The sequence below is a fragment of the Ipomoea triloba genome, chromosome 8 (assembly GCF_003576645.1).
Source record: "Ipomoea triloba cultivar NCNSP0323 chromosome 8, ASM357664v1".
NCBI lineage: Eukaryota > Viridiplantae > Streptophyta > Magnoliopsida > Solanales > Convolvulaceae > Ipomoea > Ipomoea triloba.
This window is the reverse complement of record NC_044923.1, coordinates 4,545,072-4,569,566: the sequence shown is the minus strand read 5'-3', so window position 1 is coordinate 4,569,566 and position 24,495 is coordinate 4,545,072. Positions and strand designations below refer to the sequence as shown.

The 24,495-nt window shown below is 34.7% G+C and overlaps 4 protein-coding genes and 1 non-coding gene across 8 annotated transcripts; 4 read left to right on the top strand and 1 right to left on the bottom strand.

Moving 5' to 3' along the window:
* The first annotated feature begins 5,115 nt into the window (after positions 1–5,115).
* Positions 5,116–5,187, top strand: TRNAQ-CUG. The gene has a single exon. It is a non-coding gene; the product is annotated as a tRNA-Gln (tRNA).
* Positions 5,188–6,181: 994 nt separating this feature from the next.
* LOC116027166 (probable pectin methylesterase CGR3) lies at positions 6,182–9,628 on the bottom strand. 3 transcript variants are annotated; one of them, XM_031268612.1, is made up of 7 exons: positions 9,419–9,628; positions 9,124–9,270; positions 8,925–8,964; positions 8,566–8,598; positions 7,401–7,775; positions 7,165–7,220; positions 6,182–6,690 (listed from the first exon to the last, which is right to left on the bottom strand). In XM_031268612.1, the coding sequence occupies exons 2-7, from the start codon at positions 9,241–9,243 to the stop codon at positions 6,538–6,540; spliced, it is 777 nt and encodes a 258-aa protein (XP_031124472.1). In that variant the 5' UTR covers positions 9,244–9,270; positions 9,419–9,628; the 3' UTR covers positions 6,182–6,537. The 3 variants fall into 3 exon arrangements, with proteins under 3 accessions (XP_031124472.1, XP_031124470.1, XP_031124471.1); XM_031268610.1 differs by having other exon boundaries at positions 9,124–9,259; XM_031268611.1 differs by lacking the exons at positions 8,566–8,598; positions 8,925–8,964; positions 9,124–9,270; positions 9,419–9,628 and adding an exon at positions 8,018–8,491.
* A 1,012-nt stretch (positions 9,629–10,640) lies between these two features.
* LOC116026761 lies at positions 10,641–14,656 on the top strand. The gene is made up of 7 exons (XM_031268143.1): positions 10,641–11,025; positions 12,247–12,288; positions 12,461–12,571; positions 13,184–13,419; positions 13,616–13,652; positions 14,070–14,127; positions 14,228–14,656. Exons 1-7 carry the CDS (start codon positions 10,903–10,905, stop codon positions 14,308–14,310), a joined length of 690 nt encoding a protein of 229 aa, XP_031124003.1. The 5' UTR covers positions 10,641–10,902; the 3' UTR covers positions 14,311–14,656.
* Positions 14,657–15,151: 495 nt separating this feature from the next.
* Positions 15,152–17,420, top strand: LOC116027902. 2 transcript variants are annotated; one of them, XM_031269670.1, is made up of 4 exons: positions 15,152–15,453; positions 15,544–15,739; positions 15,836–15,913; positions 17,020–17,420. In XM_031269670.1, exons 1-4 carry the CDS (start codon positions 15,236–15,238, stop codon positions 17,164–17,166), a joined length of 639 nt encoding a protein of 212 aa, XP_031125530.1. In that variant the 5' UTR covers positions 15,152–15,235; the 3' UTR covers positions 17,167–17,420. The 2 variants fall into 2 exon arrangements, with proteins under 2 accessions (XP_031125530.1, XP_031125529.1); XM_031269669.1 differs by having other exon boundaries at positions 15,827–15,913.
* Positions 17,421–19,343: 1,923 nt separating this feature from the next.
* Positions 19,344–24,079, top strand: LOC116027900 (amino acid transporter AVT6A-like). Its single transcript, XM_031269668.1, has 5 exons — positions 19,344–20,021; positions 20,548–20,700; positions 21,647–21,850; positions 22,672–23,137; positions 23,458–24,079. Exons 1-5 carry the CDS (start codon positions 19,619–19,621, stop codon positions 23,588–23,590), a joined length of 1,359 nt encoding a protein of 452 aa, XP_031125528.1. The 5' UTR covers positions 19,344–19,618; the 3' UTR covers positions 23,591–24,079.
* The last annotated feature ends 416 nt before the right edge of the window (positions 24,080–24,495 follow it).

Sequence of the window (24,495 nt, the reverse complement as noted above, 5' to 3'; positions counted from 1 at the left end):
AAATTATTAGTGTGTATGGTAAGTTTCAATGAGAATCATGCTTCCTATGAAATGTTTGAGCTTGCTCTTTTTACCGTAATTGGTCAACTCATATTGATGGTTAAATTATTGATTCACAATTTTTATATAGGCGATAGTTCTCATTTGATCTAATACACACACACATATGATGAGAAGGATCAAATGAGAATTGCGGGCTAAACCTGACTATTGATGTGTTGATCAAAGGGTTGTAAAATTTTATATATATGTGTGTGTGCGCGCGCGCGCGTGCATGTGTGTGGTAGTGATATTTTAATAAATATTTCAAATTTAGAGTACATTGTGTAACAACTAACCATGCAATGCACCATTGCATATTAGCGATTGTACTTGTACTATTGCACGATGCACTTGTAAAATTTCAGATTTTAGTACACATTTACATATGAGTGATTACACTTATATGATTGTTACACAATGCACGTTCATAGTTCTCACTGAAAACATGGTGTTTTCCAAAACATGTCCCTATATATATATATATATATATATATATATAAAGTCTAGCTCCCATAAAAACAAAACTTATCATTTGAAGTGTAGTCAAATATTAGCTACCTGCAATTTAGTAGATTTAACGGTTGACACATAAAGAACAATAAGTGAAAATAGGGGGAAAAAAAGTATGGGTCAATTTCATAAATATTATACATTTTCAAAGTTTGTAATATTTAATTTATTAATATTACTGCATGAATATATGCATACAATTTAATACCCTAGGTGCACAATACACACATAATTCTCATTTGATTTGAATATATATCGTTTTTAACTTCTTTTTTTTTTTCTACTATTTAGTATGACGAAAATAATTTATGTGGAAGAAGGGACCAAATTGTTTTGACAATATTTATTATAATTTATAAATAAGGTCATGTGAGACAACAGTGGAAGGGGTCCTGATGCACCCACAGAAAACATCATCGTAAGATCCTTGGGTCCAAAGGAACAGAGAAAGGTGGCAACATGTAACATGCATGCATGCCCATGTTAGGCCATCACAACCCGCCCACAACACAAACCCATGCCAACTTTTTCCTTCCTTTTTCTGCACAACAATCTAGTTTTCAGATATCAATACTACAAAACCAAATTTCTATTTCTTTTGTTTTCTTCTTTTAAGTAATGACTTTCTAATAATGTTTGGATTAGTAGCCACGCACGTTGATTAAAACCCAATTCAAATCGAAGTTTGTGTTCCTAATTTTGACCGAAATGAAACTGAGATTCCTTAATTTGGGCGGTGGATGGAAGTATACATACATACATATATACATACATATATATATATATATATATATATATATATATATATATATATATATATATAGTAGAGTTCAGGTGCGGTATACACTACTAGTGTTAGGAAAATGCACAACCACAAATATGCACCATTAGGTACGCATGACAAAAAATATGCACCATTAGGTACGCATGCAAATATACACTACACAGTGTTTGGAAATGCACAATTAGAGGCAGGGAGTTATGAGGGTGTTTTTTGCATTTTCATTGTTGTGCATTTTCCTAACAATAGTGGTGTATTTTGTTAACACTAGTGGTCACGAGAAGGCGCGGCTACATTTGAGTAGATTTCTGTATAACTCTCTCTCTCTCTATATATATATATATATATAGCGTGTTAATTCCACCAAAAGTCCCTTGTCTTTGGTAATAATTTCAAATTTAGTCCTAGATTATCGTTTTTTCCATTTAACATCTCAGACTATTATTTTTTGGATGCTTTTAGTCCTTCTCATGACTTTTTCTATTTTTAGAAAGGGAATTTTTGTCTCTTCATATTTTTCTTTTATTATTTATTTGATTTCAACTGATTTAATTGGTTTAACACTTTATTAAAAATTGTTTGAAAAATATAGTTACTAAAAATTGTTGTTATGCTAATTAATATCCTACTTATCGATTCCCAACAAAAAGCCCTTAAAGGAATATCTGAATGAGGGAATAGAACTGTGAATTGTGATCGATCTTAGAGTTTAAATTTCTTTTTTTTTTTTAACCAACAACGAGCTTAAATCTCTTTATTCATGCTCAAATTCGGATACTGAGTTGAGAAGGATGAAAGTACCTTTTAAGGGTTTAAATCTCTTTATTCATGCTAAAAACATATTTTTGCTCCAAACCTTCTTTTGTTGTTGTTTTTTTTTTTTTTTTTTGGAGTGACGAGGGAAATCCGCAGACATTATTAGAGAGTATGCATTGAGTAAATCCTGCATTGTAACCTTAGCCGACAAATAATTACAATGAAGTAAATCAAATCTAGGTTACTTATAGTTGTTCAGGTCAAATTAAAAAGGTCAAAATTCAAACTCTTGTTACACATTGTATCTTTAACCCTATTGATTAGGTTACTTCTAGTCCAAACCCTCTTGAAAGTTAAAGTCATTGCAGAAAGGCAGCCATGCATAAAAGTCAAAAAGGTAAGTGCTTTCATGACACCCTAAAGTACAGATTTACAGCAGACAATTTCTAACATAATGTGTGAGAAAGCACATACAAACATGAGGACTTTGCAAGACAAACAAGAAAGTAAGACATTTATGTCATAATAATGTTATTACATGCTGTACAAAAACATACTCTTTATATTAAATTTTGCGTATTTAAATATATATTCTCACACCTAGCTGTATCGCACTAAAAAGATAAACCCTCATAATTTTTTGATATGAGAATCATATTCTATTCACTCAAACACCAACTTGTACACTTCTATATCCCTACTGCTGTAAACAAGCAAGTCTAACATTTTCTTCCTCTTTTTGTTGTTGTTTAAAAAAAAAATTGTTTTCTCTTCGATCGTATTATTCCACACGGCCACACTCTTCCAAATCTTTGAGTGTAGAATAAGCTAATTTTTTTTGTCATTGTACTATTCCACATGGCTAAACTCTGATCTTCCACCTCTTCATTTAATTTGGAAAACAAGAAAAGAATTGAAGTAGCCAATTATGGAGGAAGTTTCATGGCTAAGAGGTTATGTGTGCTGGATTTTAAATAATATATATGGAGTATCATTTAGGGTAGTGTTAGTTGGATTTAGATTTAGAGATGTTAGGGTTAGGCACTCGATTCTTTTACATAATAATGTTATATAACTTAAAATGAAAAGAATACTAAGATTTTCAAAAGATAATGAATTTTGAATTGAAGAATATGAATCATATTTCACAGGTATGGAATGAAATATGATTTTTATTTGATTCCGTGAACGAATAAACTTCAAGATTTGTATTTCAGATTTTCAGTGTTGGGTTAGTTTAAGAAATAAAATGAAATAAGCATTCAAAATACATAAATAGCCTTTATATAGAATTTTTATATTTACATCCTAGTTTTAATTTGCTCTTAATTAATACCTTTAATTTAAAGAAAATTAGTCATTAACAAACTATAAACTATTTCAAAGAATAAAAAATTTACTAAACAACATAATATGCATATTCCCATTAATATTATTCTATTTCAAGCCAATCATTATTGCATGGACCATGGTCCACACAGCTGTGTGGACCAAAAATAAAAAGTACATTATTTTTGTACTGAAGGTACATTATTTTTGTACTGTAGGTACATTATTTTATGGTACATTATTTTTGTACTAAAGGTACATTATTTGATAGATACTATCAAATAATGTACCTACAGTACAAAAATAATGTACCNTATTTCAAAGAATAAAAAATTTACTAAACAACATAATATGCATATTCCCATTAATATTATTCTATTTCAAGCCAATCATTATTGCATGGACCATGGTCTATGCAATAATTTGCCATTTCAAGCCTATTNTTTACTAAACAACATAATATGCATATTCCCATTAATATTATTCTATTTCAAGCCAATCATTATTGCATGGACCATGGTCCACACAGCTGTGTGGACCATGGTCTATGCAATAATTTNTATTTTTGTACTGTAGGTACATTATTTTATGGTACATTATTTTTGTACTAAAGGTACATTATTTGATAGATACTATCAAATAATGTACCTACAGTACAAAAATAATGTACCTTCAGTACAAAAATAATGTACTTTTTATTTTTGGTCCACACAGCTGTGTGGACCATGGTCTATGCAATAATTTGCCATTTCAAGCCTATTTGATGAGCCGTTGTTAGATAGAAACCCAAAAATAAAAAATAAAAATTACAAGTACATTTTAGAAAAAGTCAAGTAAAAAAAGTTTCATTATGTTGTTGTGATGTTATATGTATACAGTCAAACTCTCTTGGTTGCTATCTTGCTAGAGAGAGCGTGAGAGTACATCATATTTTTTTGTCTTTCTTCTTTTATGATTTAATTCCCCAAATAAGTTTCAGATAAGGGTTAAATAAGCTCGTAAACTATAAGTCAAAGTGCAATTAGCTCCATAAAATAACAAAAGTTTCAATTAGATCCTTCATTTAGTAACTTTTATACAATTAAGTCTATAACTTCTTAAATTTGTGCAATTAACTCAATTTTGCAAGTAAACACAAGATAATAGCAGGTAAAATTGATTTTAAAAAATAGTTTACAAATTTATATTAAAAAAATAACCGTTGACTGGCTTCTTCGTCTAGTTCGACGGTGAAGTCATGGCCGACTTGCCCAGCTTCTTCATCTAACTGGAAGGAGAAGCCATAGCATGTTTCTCCATCTAACAAGACGAAGAAGAGGTCATTGTAGGTTTTTAAAAAGGATTTATTAATGTATTTGAATTAAAAATATATTTATTATTTTAATTATTTTTTAAAATTAAAAAAATTACTTGTAACCTAGATGTAACCTGTTAATAAACTTAATTGCATAAAAGTGAAGAGATGAAGGGTCTAATTGAAGCATTTTTTTTAAATTTAAGGAGCTAATTGCACTTTGACCTATAGACTATAGTTGAAAACGACATATTATTGTGTGGACTATGGTCCACATAGTTGTATAGACCATGAATGCAATCTACATTTTTAATATACTAAAAGTACAAATAAAATATTTTTATTATATTAAAAATGTATTTTTTATTTATGCTTCACACAAATGTACAAATGTATTGAACAAGGTTCCATGGTCTAGTGGTTAGGACATTGGACTCTGAATCCAATAACCCGAGTTCAAATCTCGGTAGAACCTTCTTATTTCTGTTTTTTCTTTTAAAAAAATTGTACAAATGTATGAACTATGATCCATGAAATAATAGTTGAGTTGAAGACTTGAAGGACTTATTTGAAACTTACCCCAATAAGTTTTAATGTCTTGGGTCAATCCCAATAGATTTGATTGGGTCCTAAACAAACCAAAATTTGATGGACTACAGGTATTAATTCCAACAACTAGTCCATGCATGCCATTTTATTTAGGGGTGTAGTATTTAACTATTTTTACTTGTAATTGAGCCTTTAATTATTCTATTTATTGGCTATTTATTAATTTAAGATAATTATATATGAGTTATATATCTTGTCATCTTAACTAATTTACCAAAGTCTTATTTTTTTGGATACTGCTGAACAAAACTAGAAAATTTGTCAACACCCTCTCAATCGAGCTCGTTGCATAAAGTCTTTTTAGTGTGACTTATCTCTACTATAATTTACAAACTATTACACAAAAATAAGATTTATCCAGTACACATTCTCATATATTGGTTGCAATTTTCCCTCATCATACAAAAAAAAAAAAAAAAAAAAAAAAAAATCCAAACTAATACATAAAGCATGACTAAATCAACCCAAAGAAGAGATTGGATGTCGTTAACTTGCACAAATACACAAGAGGGAAGTGACATGATCTATATCTAGATCTCACCATATGAATTAAACAAAAGTCACACATTTAATTTTTGTTAACAATTTCTCAATTGAACCCGTCGCGTTGATTTTTGTTAACAATTTCTCAATTGAACCCATCGCATTGGATCTTCGTAATGTGATTTACCTATCCTGTGTGATTTGCGAGCTATTACACAAGATTAAGATTTACCTAGGATATAGATGGGAGTTTCCCTGTCACTCAAAAATATATATAAATGAATAAAACACACTTACCAACCCTATAGTCCACAAACAATTCCCTCTCTTCTTTTTTCTTAAGATTATCAAGAAGATGATAACTAATGATTGCATTATGAACAAAAGAATGATTTTTAATTTATTGTTTTCTGAATAAGAACCAGTTCAAGGTACAATAATATGATAAACTAAATCAACCTACATTCACAAGCAGGTCTATTTGATACAGTATATGAGAGCAAAGAGTTATGATGCAGCTCCTGCATTGAATATGAAATAAAGATATATATATATATATATATATATATATATATATAACTTACTATAAGAGGGAGTGAAGTTCATTCAAGAGAGCATACCCTTGCCTGCACCAAAATTTGTTTGATTTGCTGCTGAAGTTGATATAATTACATGGCGCTTTAATCGCACCAAGAAGCTGCCATCTAAGGTAAAATTAATAATCCCAAAATCATCAACGGTATGACTTCAGATGAAAAACTTGGCAGCTTGGATGATATGATCTCTTAAATGCAGCTTGTTCAAACTTCTTAATCGCAGCGTCGTTTTGCTCTAAACTAGTCTGAATAAAATAGCGAACCCACCATGTTGCGCTCCGTAGTTTAGCCTGGAAAATAGGTTGGTGTCAAATTACCTTGGTTTTTCGCCTGTTGTTGGCAATGCAAGTAGCTATGCTCTAGAAACAAAGATTTCAGATTATGTGTATCAACCTAAAATTCTTTTTAATGCACTCATCTTCAAGATAGGGAAAGAAAACATTTACTCAAGCCCTAAACATAGTCGCCCATGGTAATGCTGTTAATTTTTTATTTTTTATTTTTCCTGTGGCTATCAGTCTAACAAAGCAATTATGACTTGCCCGAAAAATGTCTATATCCCAAGGGACCTAGGGAATGTTTCAAAATAAACCAGAGTATTGTGTTCTGCATACACGAAAACATCTGAGAACAGCAGGCATCTTTGTTAACACAAGATTGATAATATTTGTAAGAAAAAAGAATGAGATAGGTTAATGGTGGCATGAGCCTCCGAATGAATATTGAATAAAGAACCGGCTTATTTGCAGGGATCTTTTACTAACCTGCCGTCCAGATTTTGGATTATCTGCATTCTTGGGTTTATGATTGTGTGGATAACCTATAAACAACATTTAAAACAATAAATGCATCAAATACAGTGTTATGTGAGATCTAAAGAATCTCTAAGGGTTTCTTAAAATTAGAATCTGGTTGAGATTTTATTTTCTACTCAATTGCAAGCCAGGCATTCTAATGAAGCTCAAACTTTCTTAAAATTTAATACAGCCGCACTTCTTACCAGTAAACACAATAACACCACCAGATGATACCCTTGCTAATTCAGGAAGTGTTCTGTTGAGGTACCTAGGTGACAAGTAGTCTAATGCATCTGAGACAATCACAAGAGAAAATGATTTTGCCCTATAAGGAAAAGGAAACTTAATATCGGCCACGCGTACAATTCCCTTGTGCACAAGTTTCTTGCAGTGACGATCAGCATCTTCTATATCATAGGGTTCCACACCCCACGCTTCAGTGTCCTCCTCTGTTAACAGTTTGGAAACTACTGAGCAAGTGTCGGGGCCAACATGCAACACCTTATGCATGCTGTCACCATATGTTATTTTCAGAGATGGAATTGCCCTTTGTACATCAATATTGCAAGATAAGTCGCCTGCATCCATAAAACAGGTTACAAATCTTTAATTTAAAGGTCATTTGCCAATGCACATCAATTAATTTTTTGAAAGAAACACAAAAAAAGATAACAGAAAAATGCCAAAAATGTTAAGTTATCTACCTAAAGGACTTTATATATAGCAACCATTAAAAGCTACAACTTCACCTACTTTTGTTTATGAAAGAGAGTAAGATAAATCTAAGATATACAGATCTCATAAATAAAGTACGTGCAACCTTCTCTTGTTACAGGAAAGGGTAACCAGATGGCAAGCATGTCATAAAACTTTATTTCCAACTCTGAAGGAAGAAAAAGTTGGTATCTTGACTGCAAATGGAAAACCTTTCAGGCAGGCAACTCTCTTGCAGAAATCCAAATTAAACACAAGAAAAATCAAGTGATGATAAATAAAGTTTGCATATAGGTAACAAGACTGAAGTATCACAGTGGACTTGCTTTGCAATTTCCAAAAGCTCCTGATAAAGAGGTCATCCAAATAACAAGTAGGTGGACAAATAATTACATATGGAAAACAATCAACTAAAGTGTCAGGATACTGGATACCACACAATGTAAGTTAATGAGGCCAAGAACTTGTGCTTTAACTAAAAGAATATGCCAAAGGGACGAATAAGCATTGACATGGTTATAGCATCACTAAATACAAGTAAATCTAAATTCCAAGCTGGAGAAAAGTACAAGAGTATCACTTATTCACTTTCAGATAAAACCTACTTGTCAATGTAGAAATATTGCATACCACTAACAATAAATACAAATTTACCTTCAACTCTGCTGACACCTCCAATGTCACCTCCTATCAAGCAAAGATAATTGCTTGGTCAATGCCAGAGAAATGAAAAGTAGCAAACATATTGGAGTCAGGTGAAGCCAAAATTCTAACGGTAAAAAATTAGCGTGGACAGGATCACATCATATGCAACTATTACCAAACAAGAATTGAAGTTTCATAAATACAGTGGCGGCAAAATTTGCAAATATACCTAGTAATCTACTGCATTGCAGGTTCAAATATACAGCAACACAAACCATTTGCCAATGGTTCGCATAGAACTATACTCTGAGCAAATAGCATCATTTACGAACTTTAATAGGTATATACATTTAATCAAGAATACAAACCTGAGTCGCGATAGAAATAGCCTGTAACAAGAAATATTCCCTGAAAATTCAAAAGAGAATAAACTAATGAATCAATTACAATTTACAACATAACACTACTAGTACATATTTTTCAAAACGAGCAATGAGTAACACCTGCTATATAACAAAAAGTACAATACATAAGTTACATGGAAGGGAATGGTGTGGGAGAAAGTACCAGAACAACGAGCCCAATTCGCAGATACGGCGGAGACGGCTTCGACCGAACTGAGGCTGACAATGAAGCAGCTCCACTACCAGGTACACGGCGCGATGGATTGATTGGCCTCCGTGACATTGCTATAAATTCCCAGCTGATCAAAATCTAAGTCGCTAGTTAAAATTAAATCGACCGAATTGCAAAACAATATTGAGTTCATTGAAAATTCGCACGAGATCCTAAAGATTCAACGTTCATAACTTCAGGGCGGATTGAAAAGGTAAGGTGATCATTTTTCCCGGGAATTAATTACCTGATGAAGAGTGATGACCAGAGGGGTTTGGAAGTCCGATTCGAGATCCGGATTCTCAATGCTGGTTCATTGTTGTACGTATAGAGAGAGATCCGTAGAGCAAAAAGGGAGAATGGTTATGGAAGCTTTAGATCGAGGGTGTGCGTCTTCCTTCCTGTGAATGTGTTTGGTTAGAACTTAGAATGGTTTTTTCGAAATTTGGCGTAAAGGCGCGTATGGTAAAGCTTGTCACTGAATTGGAGCGTCGGTGGCCCGTGAACGGATCCGGGTCTGGACTCGAGTAATGTCACGGGCTAGAATATGATGCCTCATGATTGATTTATTATCTTGGTCAAAACACCGACAGCAAGAAGACTAACTTTCGTCCTAACGGGCAGCACAGTAAGTGGTAAGGGACTGACCAAATGGTTTACTCCATTTACATGAGTGAGGACCGAATCCCAACCTCATGCTTAAGGGACGAGGTGCTGAACCACCACGCTAACCATATTGGTTAGTCTGATAGGATAGTAGATGAATAAGTTTAGGGATGGCAGTTTCAAAATTTGCCCCGTGGATATCCATTCAAATTCACCTTGTATGGGTCGATATATATATTGTGATAGTAGGTAATGGATCGGGCATGAGTCTTAAAAAAAGTAAACTTGCGCAGAGTCGGGTTGGATTCGTTCTATGTACAAAATCCGCCTAGACCTTACCTGACACACCATGTGTGCTTATGCATATTTGTGTGTATATATAGGAAGTGGTTTTGGTGTAGGAGTTTGCTCAGGTGCGGACGTGCGGTTTAATCTGAACCGTTGATTAAATCTCGATCAATGACTCAAATCAATAAAAATTAAAAAAAAAAAATGCTCGCCTGAAATAACTAAGCAACTTAACCTTAACCATGAAAATAGCACACCTTAAGTACACAAATCACGTACCTTAAGAATACAAATCACGTACTTAAAATTTTAAACTGTTGTTTTAAAATTAACACACTTTTTTTAAAACTTTAAAACCGACACACCTTTTTTTTACAAACAAAAATTAACATACCTCAAGTACACAAACCAGTTTCAAGTTTAATTTCTTGTACTGAATTAATTGATTCCAATTTTCTGATCCATCATGTTTGAAATATATGAATATGTGATATGGGCAGCCCGGACTGTCCAATCCAGCAAGCGCCCAGTGGGCTTAAACATTTCCCCATTTTCCCCCCAGCAAAGCGTAGACGCCGATTGTCAAATGAACAAATTCTTTCTTTATCTTTTTTGCTTGGAAGAAAAATAGTTAATCAATTGAATAGTAGTAATCTATGCGGTGTGTATAATTTTTGCTGCATATCCTCCTTATAGAGAATTTGAATCGCCATAGAGGATTTTGGTGCATGGTTATTGGGATTCCGGTTTGAATTCCAGTTCCGAAGCGGATTTAGGATGCCCTGGTGAATTATATGCTATTTAATTCTTGAGTTCTGGAATAGCAGTAGGGTAAAGATGAGTAAGGAGCAGAAGGGGGATAATCCTCCTCAGCATCAACAACCAGAAGGGGGGGAGGATACGATGCTCTGGAGGGTTCTCGTTTTTGGGTTAATCGGAGCTTCTGCCACTACGATTGCCGTGAGTTATTGTAATTTTTAGTCCTTTTCATCCGTTCCTTTTTAACATTTTGTGAGCATGAGGTTCAGACTTCGGTATTGTTGCTAATTTTGTTGAATTATCTTCTGGGAATTGATAGAATTTAAGCTTGTGGTGAGTTTTAGTTCAATTCTAATTTGACATTATATATGCTTCGACTTCGTGGAGATTCTTGTCATAAATTGAATTCTTTGTAACTTCCCACATATGCATTTGACTATACAATGTTTAGTGGCTTCAAAAGTTGGGGATTTTGTGTGAATTGAAACTTGAGTGGAGTGTTGGAGGCATGATTGAGGCATAGGAATATATGAAAATCATATTAGGTATTCTTTTGATGAGGCTATCTTTGGTTTTCAGTTCAGCAATTTGAAAGGCAGTAGCCTTTCTTTGAAGGCTTAAATGTAGTTTGACCCCTGAATTACATGGAAAACTTTCGCAGAACTTTAGAAACTTAGGAGTAGTTTTATGTTTCTAGACTAGACATTCCAAAATATGGACAAAAGCCTTTACTTTGCAATTAACTTAATCCCTTAACTTTGTGACTTGTAATCCTCTTCTATCTTTTCCCCTCAAATGGCATTTCTACCACCAAAATGCTGACAGAAGAAATGAAGGAGCCTATAGTGGTGTTCAATTATAGTTGATCAGAGGGAAAATGTTTTGTTTGGCAGTAGAAATATAGTGGGAAAAAGCTCAGCATTTTAGTGAGGAAAGGGGTTTTTGGCGGGGAAACAGAGAGAGAGAGAGAGAGGGTTGGTGTTAAGGGTTTATGAAGTTAGGGACAAAGTTTACCCCAAGTATGGATAACAATGGGTTGGGTGTGGTTGGGGTATGCTATGTTCACCATCCAGCCTACCCTTCTAAACCCATTACCCACCCTCATCCCCAACTTGATACAGGTGCCTACGGTACCTACCTCTATGCCAATTATCAAATACTAGGCAAAATTAGAATCATTCCTACTTAATTGACTCTCAAGGTTGCGTCCAGTTAAGTATATATCCATGACTTATGCAAAATAACAAAACCTCACTACATAATTTTTAATTTTATTTATAAAATTTTCATACCAAGTTTTCGATCACATATTTTAATGAATGCATGTAGTAAAGTCCTTCAAAATCATGAATGCATGTAATCAAAGTCCTTTAATAGCTATCTGAGGGCTTCTTTTATCTGATACTTTGGTGGTTTTTACAGGCTTCAAAATTGCGAGGGACAGTTGATTGGGTGTATTCTCAGGTAACTACTAAGTATTATCTTTCTTCACTATGAGTTGTCCTCTTGCACGTTGGGTTAATCCATATCATGTGTGCATTATCCCTTTCCAGGAGAAAAATAGAAAGGGCTGTGGGGAATGAGAATATGAATAATATTGCTTAAACTGATAATTGATACTATTGAATTTGAAAAGTTTACCAGGTCACAGACAGGGTGGAAGTTTTGGTCAAATTTTCGTGAGGATGCATGGAAAAGATACAATAGACGCATTCAGGAGGAGTATGAAGATGAAATGGAGAGACTGGTAAGATTAATCATCATATATTTTTCATGCTTTCTATTAGCAATAATACAACATAAGATATATTCTCTAGCATAATAATGATGCACTCTTTCCTCTATGACTTGTTTCAAATGAAAAAGAATTATGATGTAATTTGTTCCATTATCTATTTACACAAGGGTGCAACAAAATTTAGGCAGGGCTGAGGTTAATAATTAATGGGATACTGTAGCCACAAGATTCTCGTTAGGAGAAGAAAGGGACTCAAGAGGGGTAGTTGAGCAAAGTTAAGCAAAGCTGCAGATTATCTTATTTAGTTGAGATAATCAAGTGATAATTTCATTGGACACATGTAGTAGTAACAATAAAATGATCTTCTTACATATCTACTTTCTAGAATCTCTTTATAATTAAACCATTTACCATTCCTAGTTTTTCTCGAATTGGTGATTAAGAGACTGAAAGTGTGGATGGTGTATCTCTGCTTTCTGAAACAATGTTTGCTAAGCTGAAGAAGGATATTCTTTGGAACTAGTTGATTCTTTAATTTAATTGTTGAGGTGCTCTTGAAACCTATCTGTTTAAATAGCATTTTATGGTCGTATCATAGTAATTTGTCTTTGCTTTACGTAGGAGCGGATACGACGCATGCAAAATGTTTTCAATAGACGGAGAAATAAATATCAAAAAGACTATGAGAGCTGGGCAGAAAATGGACGTGGAGCATATCATCAGCATTTCCAGAGGAATGACTGGTATTGGAAGGCTGATGCATCATTCAAAGACCGGGGGACCAATTCCAGAGAATCTCCCCGGGTGAATTCAAGCTATCCATTGTCACATCACTATTCAATATTGGGCCTTGAAAGGTAGGAGTTCTCATCATAGCTGGTCACTCTAGTGTGTTCACTAACATACTATAAATTGTTACAGGTTTTCTATTAGCTAATCTATTTCATAATGCCATGTATTTGTCCTTATACTAGCCTGGATTGTTTACCCATTAAAAGTCTATATTTAACAAGAACATCTTAAAGCTAACATTCTGGGTTCCTTTCTGAACAGATCAAGGGCAAAACCATATACAGATGATGAAATAAAGGTACTTCATATTGTTTCTGCATCAGCTAAATCTCTTTCCAGCTCTAAATGAAAGAATATCCATTTTGCATTAAAATGTCTTCTTCTGGTGAAACAAAGCATTATTTGTGCTCTTTCCAACTAGCGTTTTGTGAGGTTTAGCTCGGAAGGAAAGAGTATGATGTTATTTGCACACTCTAATTTTTACGCACTTTTACATAAAACTTAGGTTTGCAAATAAGGTGAAATTTTGGGCTAAGGGCTAAGTTTACTTCAAATCTCTGCTTTTCTTTCTCTAGTTTTCCGATTTGGAAAACACGGATACTAGGATTACTAGCATCCAATTTCTGTATTTTCCTTTCTCCATTTTCCCATTTCTTGAGAGAAGTGGGATATTTCTCCCGTTAGTAAATGTTTTTGCTTTTCCTTTTTTATGCAGACGGCCTTTAGGGCAAAGGCAATGGAGTTCCATCCTGATCAGAATCAGGATAATAAAGGTGGGGATGAATTAACAATCCGCAAATCTCATTCTGAAGTGGTATATACACAATTAGTTGATAGTTGACTAACATATCTATGCCTGTGTCTTGGCTACAGAGTTTGCTGAAGCCAAATTTAAGGAGGTTATGATCTCTTACGAGGCTATAAAGTTGGAAAGAAATAATGGCACGAAACGATGAAAAATCCACCCCAAAGAGGCTTTATGCAACACATAGCTCATGATCTTCACACCCTGCCAATTCGAGGACGCGGGGTGGCTAATAGCATTACATATATACTTGTCAGTAACATTGTCCAACTTTTTGTTGTAGCATTTTGAGTAGTTTGTGTTACAATTTATTGTTTGTATAGAAATAAGCAAAATGCCTACAAAAGCACAAATCAGATCACTGTAGATTCAAGGCCTACTTTTTGCATCACTATGTTCATTGCTCCAAGATTGATTGGATACAAAGTGGAAAATTTTGTATTTATTTCATAGTATTTGACTTTACTGTAATTCTTCTTCTACTTTCTTTTTTGTCACCAGGACAATTATTCTTCTTCTACATGCTTAGTTGCATCTTTCAAAAATCTAGACTCAACTATATTAGTTGCATCTTTAATTTGAAGAAATTGAATTGTGAATGATTCTTAAGAGTTTTTATGGATTTGTGTTTTGTAATGTATTGTGAATGATTTTTGCAAGGTCGATTCGGGTCTAAAATACACAATTTACATACTGAAGAATTGTGAACATTCAGTATGTAGTGTGTAAATTATGAACATTCAGTATGTAAATCGACATGAGTTCACCTTAGAAGGGGGACTTAGAAGGGGGATTCCAGACTATGATATTAATTTAAGACCCCGAACGATAACAATTTAAAAGTCAAAGGATTATCATTTTGAAAATTAGGACTGAATGTGACAAAATCAGAATATTCGGACCCGAAATGGTATTAACTCTTTTCAGATAATTGAAATTAGAAATGTAATTTTGGTTTTCAATTAAAAATCTGAGGGAACGAAAAGTGAAAAACAGGCGCAAACCAAAGAAATTTTAAAATATTTGAACGAGAAGGCAGAACGGTCGCTCACTCTCAGGTCATCACTCATCGGAAAATGGATTTCAAATGCTCCGATTCCGGCCTCTGGAAAGAGGCTCTGTCGTCCTACGACGCCCGCATCGAGGCCCTGAATAAGCCTAATCTCCTCTCTCTCGACGCCTTCTACCGGAACGAACTCCCTCTTCTCCTCCGGCAACGGAACCCTACTCCGTACCTCACCACTTCCGACCTCACCAAGCTCATGCAATGGAAACTCACACGAGGCAAATGGAGGCAAGATAATTTTCTCACTTTTACTCACCGTTCGTTACCTTATTCTAGTAGTAGATAGTATAATTTTCAATTTGGAGTTCTGATTTGCAGGCCGAGGCTTTTGGATTTCGTTTCGTCGTTAGACGACGCCGTAGTCAAATCGGCTTCGCAGGCTGCATTTCAGTCTCTTCCTGACGTCTCGAAAGCCGTTTCGGAGCTCACGGTTTTGAAAGGTGTAGGTCCGGCCACGGCCTCCGCGGTTCTGGCTGCTTACGCCCCTGATGTTGCGCCATTCATGTCTGATGAAGTAAAATTATACTCATAACATATTTGTTCTGTTCGTTTTACTATTTGTTTTTTTCCCCCCTAATTATTTATCTGATTTTTGGTTTAGGCGATGCAGGCTGCGATTGGGAACTCTAAAGATTACACTCTGAAGCAGTATCTAGTTTTTGTGGACAAGCTACAAGCCAAAGCTGAGGTTGGCCATGCTGCTATTACTTTGGTTTGATTGAATTGGATGCAATTTGCATTTATTTGGGAATGAAGCTTTTGCATTTTCATTGATATTTTTATTCAACTTTTACTGTGGAATTATTGATCTACTGTACCGTACATGTTTCATAGTTTTGATGCTTGGAATATGTAAAGTAGGTTGCCTAACTTGAAAGTAGCCTAGAGAAGTATTAACCATGTGAGGAATGCTTGAGCCTTGACATAACAGATTAACAGGCCCAGGAGCTAGTAACCTAGTAGTATTAGCATATTTAAGTATGGTCTAGGAGTACGGGACCTATGGTAACTTGAGGGTGCATAGTTAAGCAGTCTATCTCAATGCTGGGTGGTCTATGTGGATGTTTTATTCTAAGATTTGAACAGTATTTACCACATATTTGGAAGGCAGACATAGGAAGGTTTGAAGGTCAGATTGAGCCTGTTGCGCTTGGGTTCTTTTAGTTTTGTGCTTGTCAAAGGCAATTATAGCACAGAGGCGATCTTAAGTTAATAGTGATTATGGAATAGAGCTTCATAAGTGAAAGCAGTAGATTGTATATAAAAAATAACTCTTAGGAAATGGAACTTTGGAAGTTTTATAGTTTTTAATAGGCTGATGAAGTTTTTCAATAGGTGAGTATTAATTCATTGCCCAGGCTGGGGACATTACGGTAGGATTTTAATGAGTTCTCTAAATGTGCTCTTCAATAAATAATGTGCAGATCAACATGCTAATTGCTAAATCTATTACAAAGCTCATACACTGTTTGCAAACCAATGTTGAGTCTATTACAAAGCTCATAGACAATTGAGATAATAGATTAAATTATCCTAAATTACTAAGCTCTTTGTAGGCTATCAGGCTATGTTCTTGAAACTTACAACTTTGTGATTCTTTTCATTGTTTTTCTTACAAACATATTAAGATGGTTTCCTGTTCTCCTTAAATGGTAGATGGTGTTGTAGGATGTGGTTGTCTGGTTTGACTTTACTGAATGCCATGAACCTCAATATGGTCCTTTTTGCATACTTTTGAACGTAACGCATAGCCTATTGGTGGTTTGACACAACTTGATGGAGACTCATTTTCAGGAATTAACAGCAATGGGGGTTTCATTTACTCCGTCAGACATTGAAAGGGCCCTATGGAGTTGTGCTATGGGTGTCAAGTTGAGCGGCTCATCAAAGAAGCCAGAGGGAGAATTGGAGAACAAGTCAAAAAGAAAGCGAAAGCGATAACTTGGACCATGCTAGTCTGCTTAATCCATGAATTGTGTCAATTGGTAAGTTAACTCTTCCCCCGCCTTCCCCCAAGCTTATTCAAGCTTTTTGACTGCTTGTAGTATATATTGCCCATCTAAGGGTGACACTTTGAAATTGCATTTTGATGGTAATCATTTGTCATCATGCTTTGTATGTACAGCAGCTAATCCTATACAGAACATATTTTAGGCTATTTTTTTGGTATATCTGAGAGGAAGGGGGATTTTGAATTTAGACATCTTACCCCGAGTCATAGATTTATGGCAGCTAAACTACAAAACTTTGGGCGCACATTTTGTTAGTTTGGCAGGGGAGGTTCCAAATTCTGTTGAACATGAACATACTCCTTGGAGTTTGGACAGTTACGTAACAAAGTTTAGTTCCTTTTAGGATGGTAATGGGTAGAGTACCTGTAAAATTTGTCATACCCGTATCATAAACCTCTTTCTTATAACATTTTGACTAGGGGTGGAAATAGGCCGAGCCTAGCCGGTCTGGGCCTGTTACGGAAATCTATAGCCTAGGCTTGATTATTAAGAATTCCACAGGCAGTACTTGTACTTTAAGCAAATCCTATAGTAGGGTAACCGAACCTTATATAAATGGGTAGGGTACTTCTAAGTACCTGATTATTAAGAATTCCATTGTCATTTCTAGTTAATTAGTCTTTTTAATTAACTATACGGAGGGCTAATTCTACGTATATAATTCAAAGAAGTCTGAAATGGACTTTAAAAAAAAAAAAAACTATCGTACAAGCTAAAGTCATATTTTAAATACAGATTGCAATTATCTTGCCATTCACGTAGTTTCAAAATTTAAAATTTTGTAGCTATTCTAAACGTAATTTGAGTTACCATAAAGAAATTCTTTCCTGATTATTTTCAACTTGTAACGTGTAAGGAGCAAAGTTGATTATTAGGGGTAACTGATTCATCAGTAATAACGTTTTTATAGGGGTAATAATTAATTAATTAGTAATAACGTCTGCAATGAAACAATGAAAGCCCTAAAAAGTCCTAAAGTATCCGAACAAATGTATCGGAAAAATCCAATAAGGTATTCCTATTTTTAGGTTGTTTGTCCCCATTACGGTTGGCCTAACTGTCTTCCACGTTATGGCATCTCATTCCTTTTTTCATCATTGTCACGTTACGATATCTCGAGTGCACCAACATTTAATTTCCTTTAATTAATCCTCATTTAATTGAGTTCTGATAAAGTCAATTAGGTTGCCATAGTACTAGCATTCTTGCTGTAAATGCAAGACAAAAATCTAGACCTATGGTTAAGAAATACTGTAACATTTTTGCCATCTCAAAAACGTTTAATCACGAATTTATAGGAAATTCATAAAATATTTTATAGTCATTTCTTTAATTTAGAGTAATGTTACATTCCCTGATGTCACCCTTGACGTTACAATGTTTGATTTATTTGTTTTATGTTTGATTAATAAATAAATTTATTTTTTAATGTTAGATGCGCTAGTCAATTCATGGTTACATTAATAGGAGAAATAAAAAGGAAAAATAAACATTATTCTTCGAATTACTCCGTATTACTTTTAACAATAATATAATATGGAGTAATAACTAATGAATTATATGGCCTCAAGACACAACTTAATTAGTCTACTGATTCAAAATTAATTCATAAGTTTTGTTAAGTTTGTTTTGCTAGCAATGGTAAGGTGTAGGATTTAGATCCTACCTATGAGCATTTAGTGCACATTTTGTGATTTCATATCATGTACCCTTTTTCAAGATAAAAAATATTAATAGGCCTTAAATTTGAGGTTAAAATTTATAATAATGAATAATACATAACATAAACCTAATGACTCACTTTGTCCGATAATAAAAATTTTAGGTACACCCAAATAAATGGCCTTCAATTGGGCAAATGGTCAAATGGGATCAGCCTAATCCCATTAGCCTGTGGAAGGAACTAACTTAATTTTCCAATTTTTTGAATTTTCAAATTTAAGAAAAATCAATTAAAATTATTCTTTGTTTTCAAATTTTTCCGTAGTCTATTTTCTTTTTCAAATTAGACAAATAAAGTTTATTTATTTTTTATTCTACGTCCCTCTTGATGTTTTACAAGAGAAAAAAATCATTTAAAGGGAAAAAAAAAAATCCTAGAATCGCGGTTTAAAGAGGCCGGCTGGTATTCTTTCCCTAACGATGAAGAGAAGAGAAGTAGATACGAAGCGAAGGTCACACATAGGCGACGTTGCAGGAATTGATTGGACTAAGGAAAACGGATCGGTGTTCGTGTTGGTTCCCGCGTAAATCCCCTCGTAACTCTTTTTCTCTCAGAAAGGGGGTTACAACTTACAAATAATAATCAACGATCCTCTATCCTCTCTCTTCTCTCTCTCTCTCTCTACGTAAAATCCTCCGAATTTAACGGAATTACAGGTATGCCATTTAGCGACCACCGGAAACACCGCCGGAGTCCGAAGGTGCTCCTGCTCCTGGTCCAGAAGGCCGAGGAATCGGAGCATGCGGAGGGCGGATTCGACGGCGCGTCCTACTCCGGCGCCGTCTTCAATCTCTCCACCACCATAGTCGGCGCCGGGATCATGGCCCTCCCAGCCACGCTCAAGCAGCTGGGGACGATTCCGGGGCTTGTCGTCATCCTCCTTGCCTCATTGCTCACCGAGAAGTCGATTAGCATTTTGCTCAGATTCAGCAAGGCTTCCAAGTCCGCCTCCTACTCCGGCCTCGCCGGCGACACTTTCGGCGACTTTGGCCGCACGCTCTTGCAGGCCTGCATCGTGGTTAACAATGTCGGCACCATGGTCGTCTACATCATCATCATTGGTTTGTATTTTTCTCAATATCTATGTTTTTCTAACTTTGTTATGCCCGCTTGTTCTTTCTGTTGCTTTTCTCAGCTATTATAATCCAATTTCTTTAAATTTAAGTTTTCTTCACCTCCTTTTCCTTCTTCTCAATATTTGTTTTGTAAAATTCACAATTGGGTCTATTTAGTATTTAGATAAATCTCTACACTTTATCTACCTATCTCCAAGGTTTTTTTTTTTTTTTTTTTTTTTTTTAAACACCTTGGAGATAGGTAGATAAAGTGTAGAGATTTATCTAAATGAAGTTTTGTGGGAAATAGGTAAAAAACCTATCTCCAAGGTTTAGTTGGTGTTTTGTCGGAAATGAAGTTGTTTGTTACATGAGAACTTGTTTCTTAAGCTCTCTTGTTCATTTATCTCCTAAATGATTGTTTTGTCTTCATTAGAACAGAAGAGAATTAATTGCTTCTTTGATCGTGTTAATTAATGTGCCAAACATTTGATTGGTGTAGTAAATTATCCTGTTGTGTATTTGGTTGCAGGGGATGTCCTATCTGGGATTTCGTTCAATGGGGTGCACCATTTGGGTGTAATGGAAGAATGGTTCGGTCAACATTGGTGGACAACACGTCCTTCCTTGGTGCTTATTATCAGCCTTTTTATTTTTGCTCCTCTCATTTCATTCAAACGTGTAGGTGAGCAACGGAGCATCAAAAAGATAGAAAATATTTGCAACTCTTCTTTAATGAAATAAAAACAAAAGAATAAAACAAAATTTTAAAAATTACTTTTTTAATATCTTAAAATATACAAATGTTAATGTGCTAGTATGAAATGGGGATACCCTTACCCTGAGTTTTAATAGTTTCTCAATGCAGTTAGGATTTGATGTATAGATGCTGTTTGCAATTTGTTTAGTCCATCGTAATGCGTTTTTCAATTTCAAACAATGAGTAAAAGTTCCTCATAGGAAACTCTTCTAAGCTGTTTAATCCAAATTGTCAGGTCTTGATCCTATGATGTCATTCTAAAACAATACCAGCAGCATTTGATCTTTGAAATAAAACAAATAAAAAAAATTACTCTCATTCAGTTATGTGATGATTTTCATAATGAAACTAATGGAGAGAAGAACTTGGTTAGCCTATATTCTTCATTACTCTTATGAACTTGCTGGCAATTAAAACATATCTTAATGAGTAGGATAAGCTTACGAGTAGAGACCCTGAATAGTGCCTAGTTGGTTTGCTAATACTCCAGTCCTACAATATCAGAGCAACTGAGAGGTTAGATTTTCTTATTCAGTGACTCCCATCTCTGCTAAACATTCAATTAAGACAATGGATTGATACAGCTTTGTGAAATTGATAGCACTAGTGATTCACTCCAGTGTGGCCCTGGGGAGATCTCTTTGTCTATCTACACTATAAGATTGATGTAATGATGCTTTATTAATGCACTTACAATCAGTGATCGCTGTAATGCGTTCAGGGTTGTTGTTCTTGTCTTGTTAACTTGCTAAATCTTTCTTCTACTAGGTTGAATAGGGAAATCTGAAATGATAATTCAATTGATTTCCCCACTATTAAAAGTAAAATGAAAGGAGTAATTTGATGTGACTTTGTCCTCTCGTTCTGTCAGATTCTTTGAGATACACATCAGCCTTGTCAGTCGCTTTAGCTGTTGCCTTTGTGGCAATCACAGCCGGTGTAGTCATTGTTAAGATGATAAATGGTAGCATTCAAATGCCGCGCATGCTGCCTAACATTGTTAATCAGGCATCTTTCTGGAAACTTTTCACAGTTGTTCCTGTACTTGTCACTTCCTACATATGCCATCACAACGGTAAGCTCTAAGTTCAAGCAAATTTGTGTTTTTCTTTGTGTAGTGCTCCTTTCTTGTGATGAATGATTGAATGCATAATCTATGTTTGATTTTTTGAGAAATCTGTTTATAATCAAATATGTGAATGGATAAATTTGGAACTTGTGTCAAATTCCATGAGAATTGATTCTGAAAATTGTTAAAATCATTAGATACTCACCCGCATCTTAGTGGGTCATGCATGGAGTTTGGTTGGTAGGAAGTTGGTGCACCTCAATAATATGAAAGATACTAATCTCATGATTTGAACTAAATTTTAAAGTACTAAAACTTTATTATATTCAGTTCTCATGTCCACTTTCGTGGTTTTGAAGGTTTCTGTTAAGGGATAGGCATTTCTTTCTGTTGCATAGTATCACCAAGGGTATTTAAATAGGTATACATTTGGGTACCTTGTTTTACATATGCATTCTGCTCCTAGAATCACTGACATTCCACGCACATGCTGAAACTGTTTCATAAAACTTTTGTAGAACTGTAAAGTTTGCAATAAATGTTCACGGTCAAATTGCAAAGAGCCTTATATATATATGATTACTTTTTAGTTCATTTATCTTACTATTGTGATTACTAGTAAGACATTTTTAGTTAATTATCCCTGTAAGACATTTTTCTTTTTCCCAATTTGTTTAGTTAATTATTTATTTTTATGTAATATAGAAGAGGTGTAATTGTTCAATAATTTGTATGCATATGATGTTACTTATCACATTCATTTGATTATCCACGACACAAGCACTTATTTGAAACTTATTATTGCTACATTTTGACATATACTGCAGTACATCCTATAGAGAATGAACTTAAAGACCCCAGCCAGATGAAATCAATAGTCCACACATCAATCACGTTATGCACTTGTGTCTATATTGCAACTAGCTTTTTCGGATTCCTTCTCTTTGGTGATCAGACACTGGACGATGTACTTGCTAACTTTGATGGAGATCTTAAGATCCCTTACAGTTCAATGATTGATGATGTGGTGAGAGTGAGCTACGTAATTCACTTGATACTTGTGTTTCCTATAGTCTTCTTTTCCCTCCGCCTCAACCTTGATGGCCTTCTATTCCCGCATTCAATTCCTATTGCCTATGACAACCGAAGATTCTATACTCTTACGGCAGTTCTCATGTGTTTCATATTTTTGGGAGCAAATTGCGTGCCAAGCATCTGGGATGCTTTTCAATTTACTGGTGCCACAGCTACCGTCTCTGTTGGTTTCATCTTTCCAGCTGCCATTGCCCTTAAGTGAGTATCATTTGATCAATGCCACTTTTTTCTCTTGCTTAAAAGCTCTTATTGTGAACTTTACTACTTATATCATTTCTTATATCTCCGCTAGTTTAAATGTTATTTTTGTGTCCAACTCATACATCCAAAATTCTGGGAGTGCTCCAATCTCCTAGTCCTTTAACCATTGATGTCTCAGACTTCATAAGCATTGCAATTTTTGCACTCTCTCATGTAGAATCAGAAAATTTCATATACCATTTTCAGATTTACTGCAACTTTTGCAGCTTTCCTTGGTGTATATGTAACTTTTATATCCTAAAATTATTGTTGAGCAGGGATCCTCATGGAATTGCAACCAAGAATGACAAGGTAATGTCTTGGGTCATGATAGTTACCGCTGTGTTTTCAAGCACGGTAGCCATCTGCAGCGACATATACAACATTTTCTACATTGGCGGTGGGAGTTGAAACGAGTTTTGGGTTGGGAAACAACGAAGGCACTTTCAACATTTTCGAACAGCGCTCAACTAACGCCTAACCTAACCGTACGTTCCAACTACTTCAAAATTCAAGTCAACTGATGAAAGTAAGACATGCAATGCATATTTTATTTAACTCTACAGTTGTGGATTCCGAAGAAATTTTGTTTAAGTTGTCAACACTATTCTTTAATCCGCAATTTTCTAACCAATCAATCAGGATTTGAGTTTCTTGATATGGTTAGTTATGTCCTCTTCTTCTTAACATAGCAAGACAATTTTTTTTACAGATACAATGAAACCAGATAACAATACATACACAGATTGTAACCATTTGTTTTGTGGAGAACATTAATATACTCTGTAGTCTGTACTTCCTTTTGGTTGGGGAGGTTCTTTGAATCAGCACAACCTTACTGACACTGAAATATGAACTGTACATCTTTATCTTTATCACTGAGGGCTAAAGGTATTGACTTGATGTGTGTCAAATGCTGTTATGGAATCTGGACACGACATATAATAGTTTCTTGGAGTTTTGCTCCGACACCCACTCTCTTATTACATGTTTTTCTTTTCAATGGATGATAGCTCTAGCCATGATTAGGATTATGGGTCTGACACTGTACATATGTGTTGAATAGAAGTAAAAGTGTTCAGAGGATGCACGCAATTGTAGCATGACTGGAATTTACTTACACAGACCTGGCATGCTTTCAAGAATGACAGCACTCTACCTGCATCCTATGTGTATATTATTGTTGTTTTATTTCATAAACATATTTTTACTTCCATCTTGGATTGATTCTTGCAGTTTTTTACCTAGCTATGTAAATGACCAAAAACACCTTGGCCCGATAGTTGTTAGTTGATTGGGTTAGAGGGTATAACCAG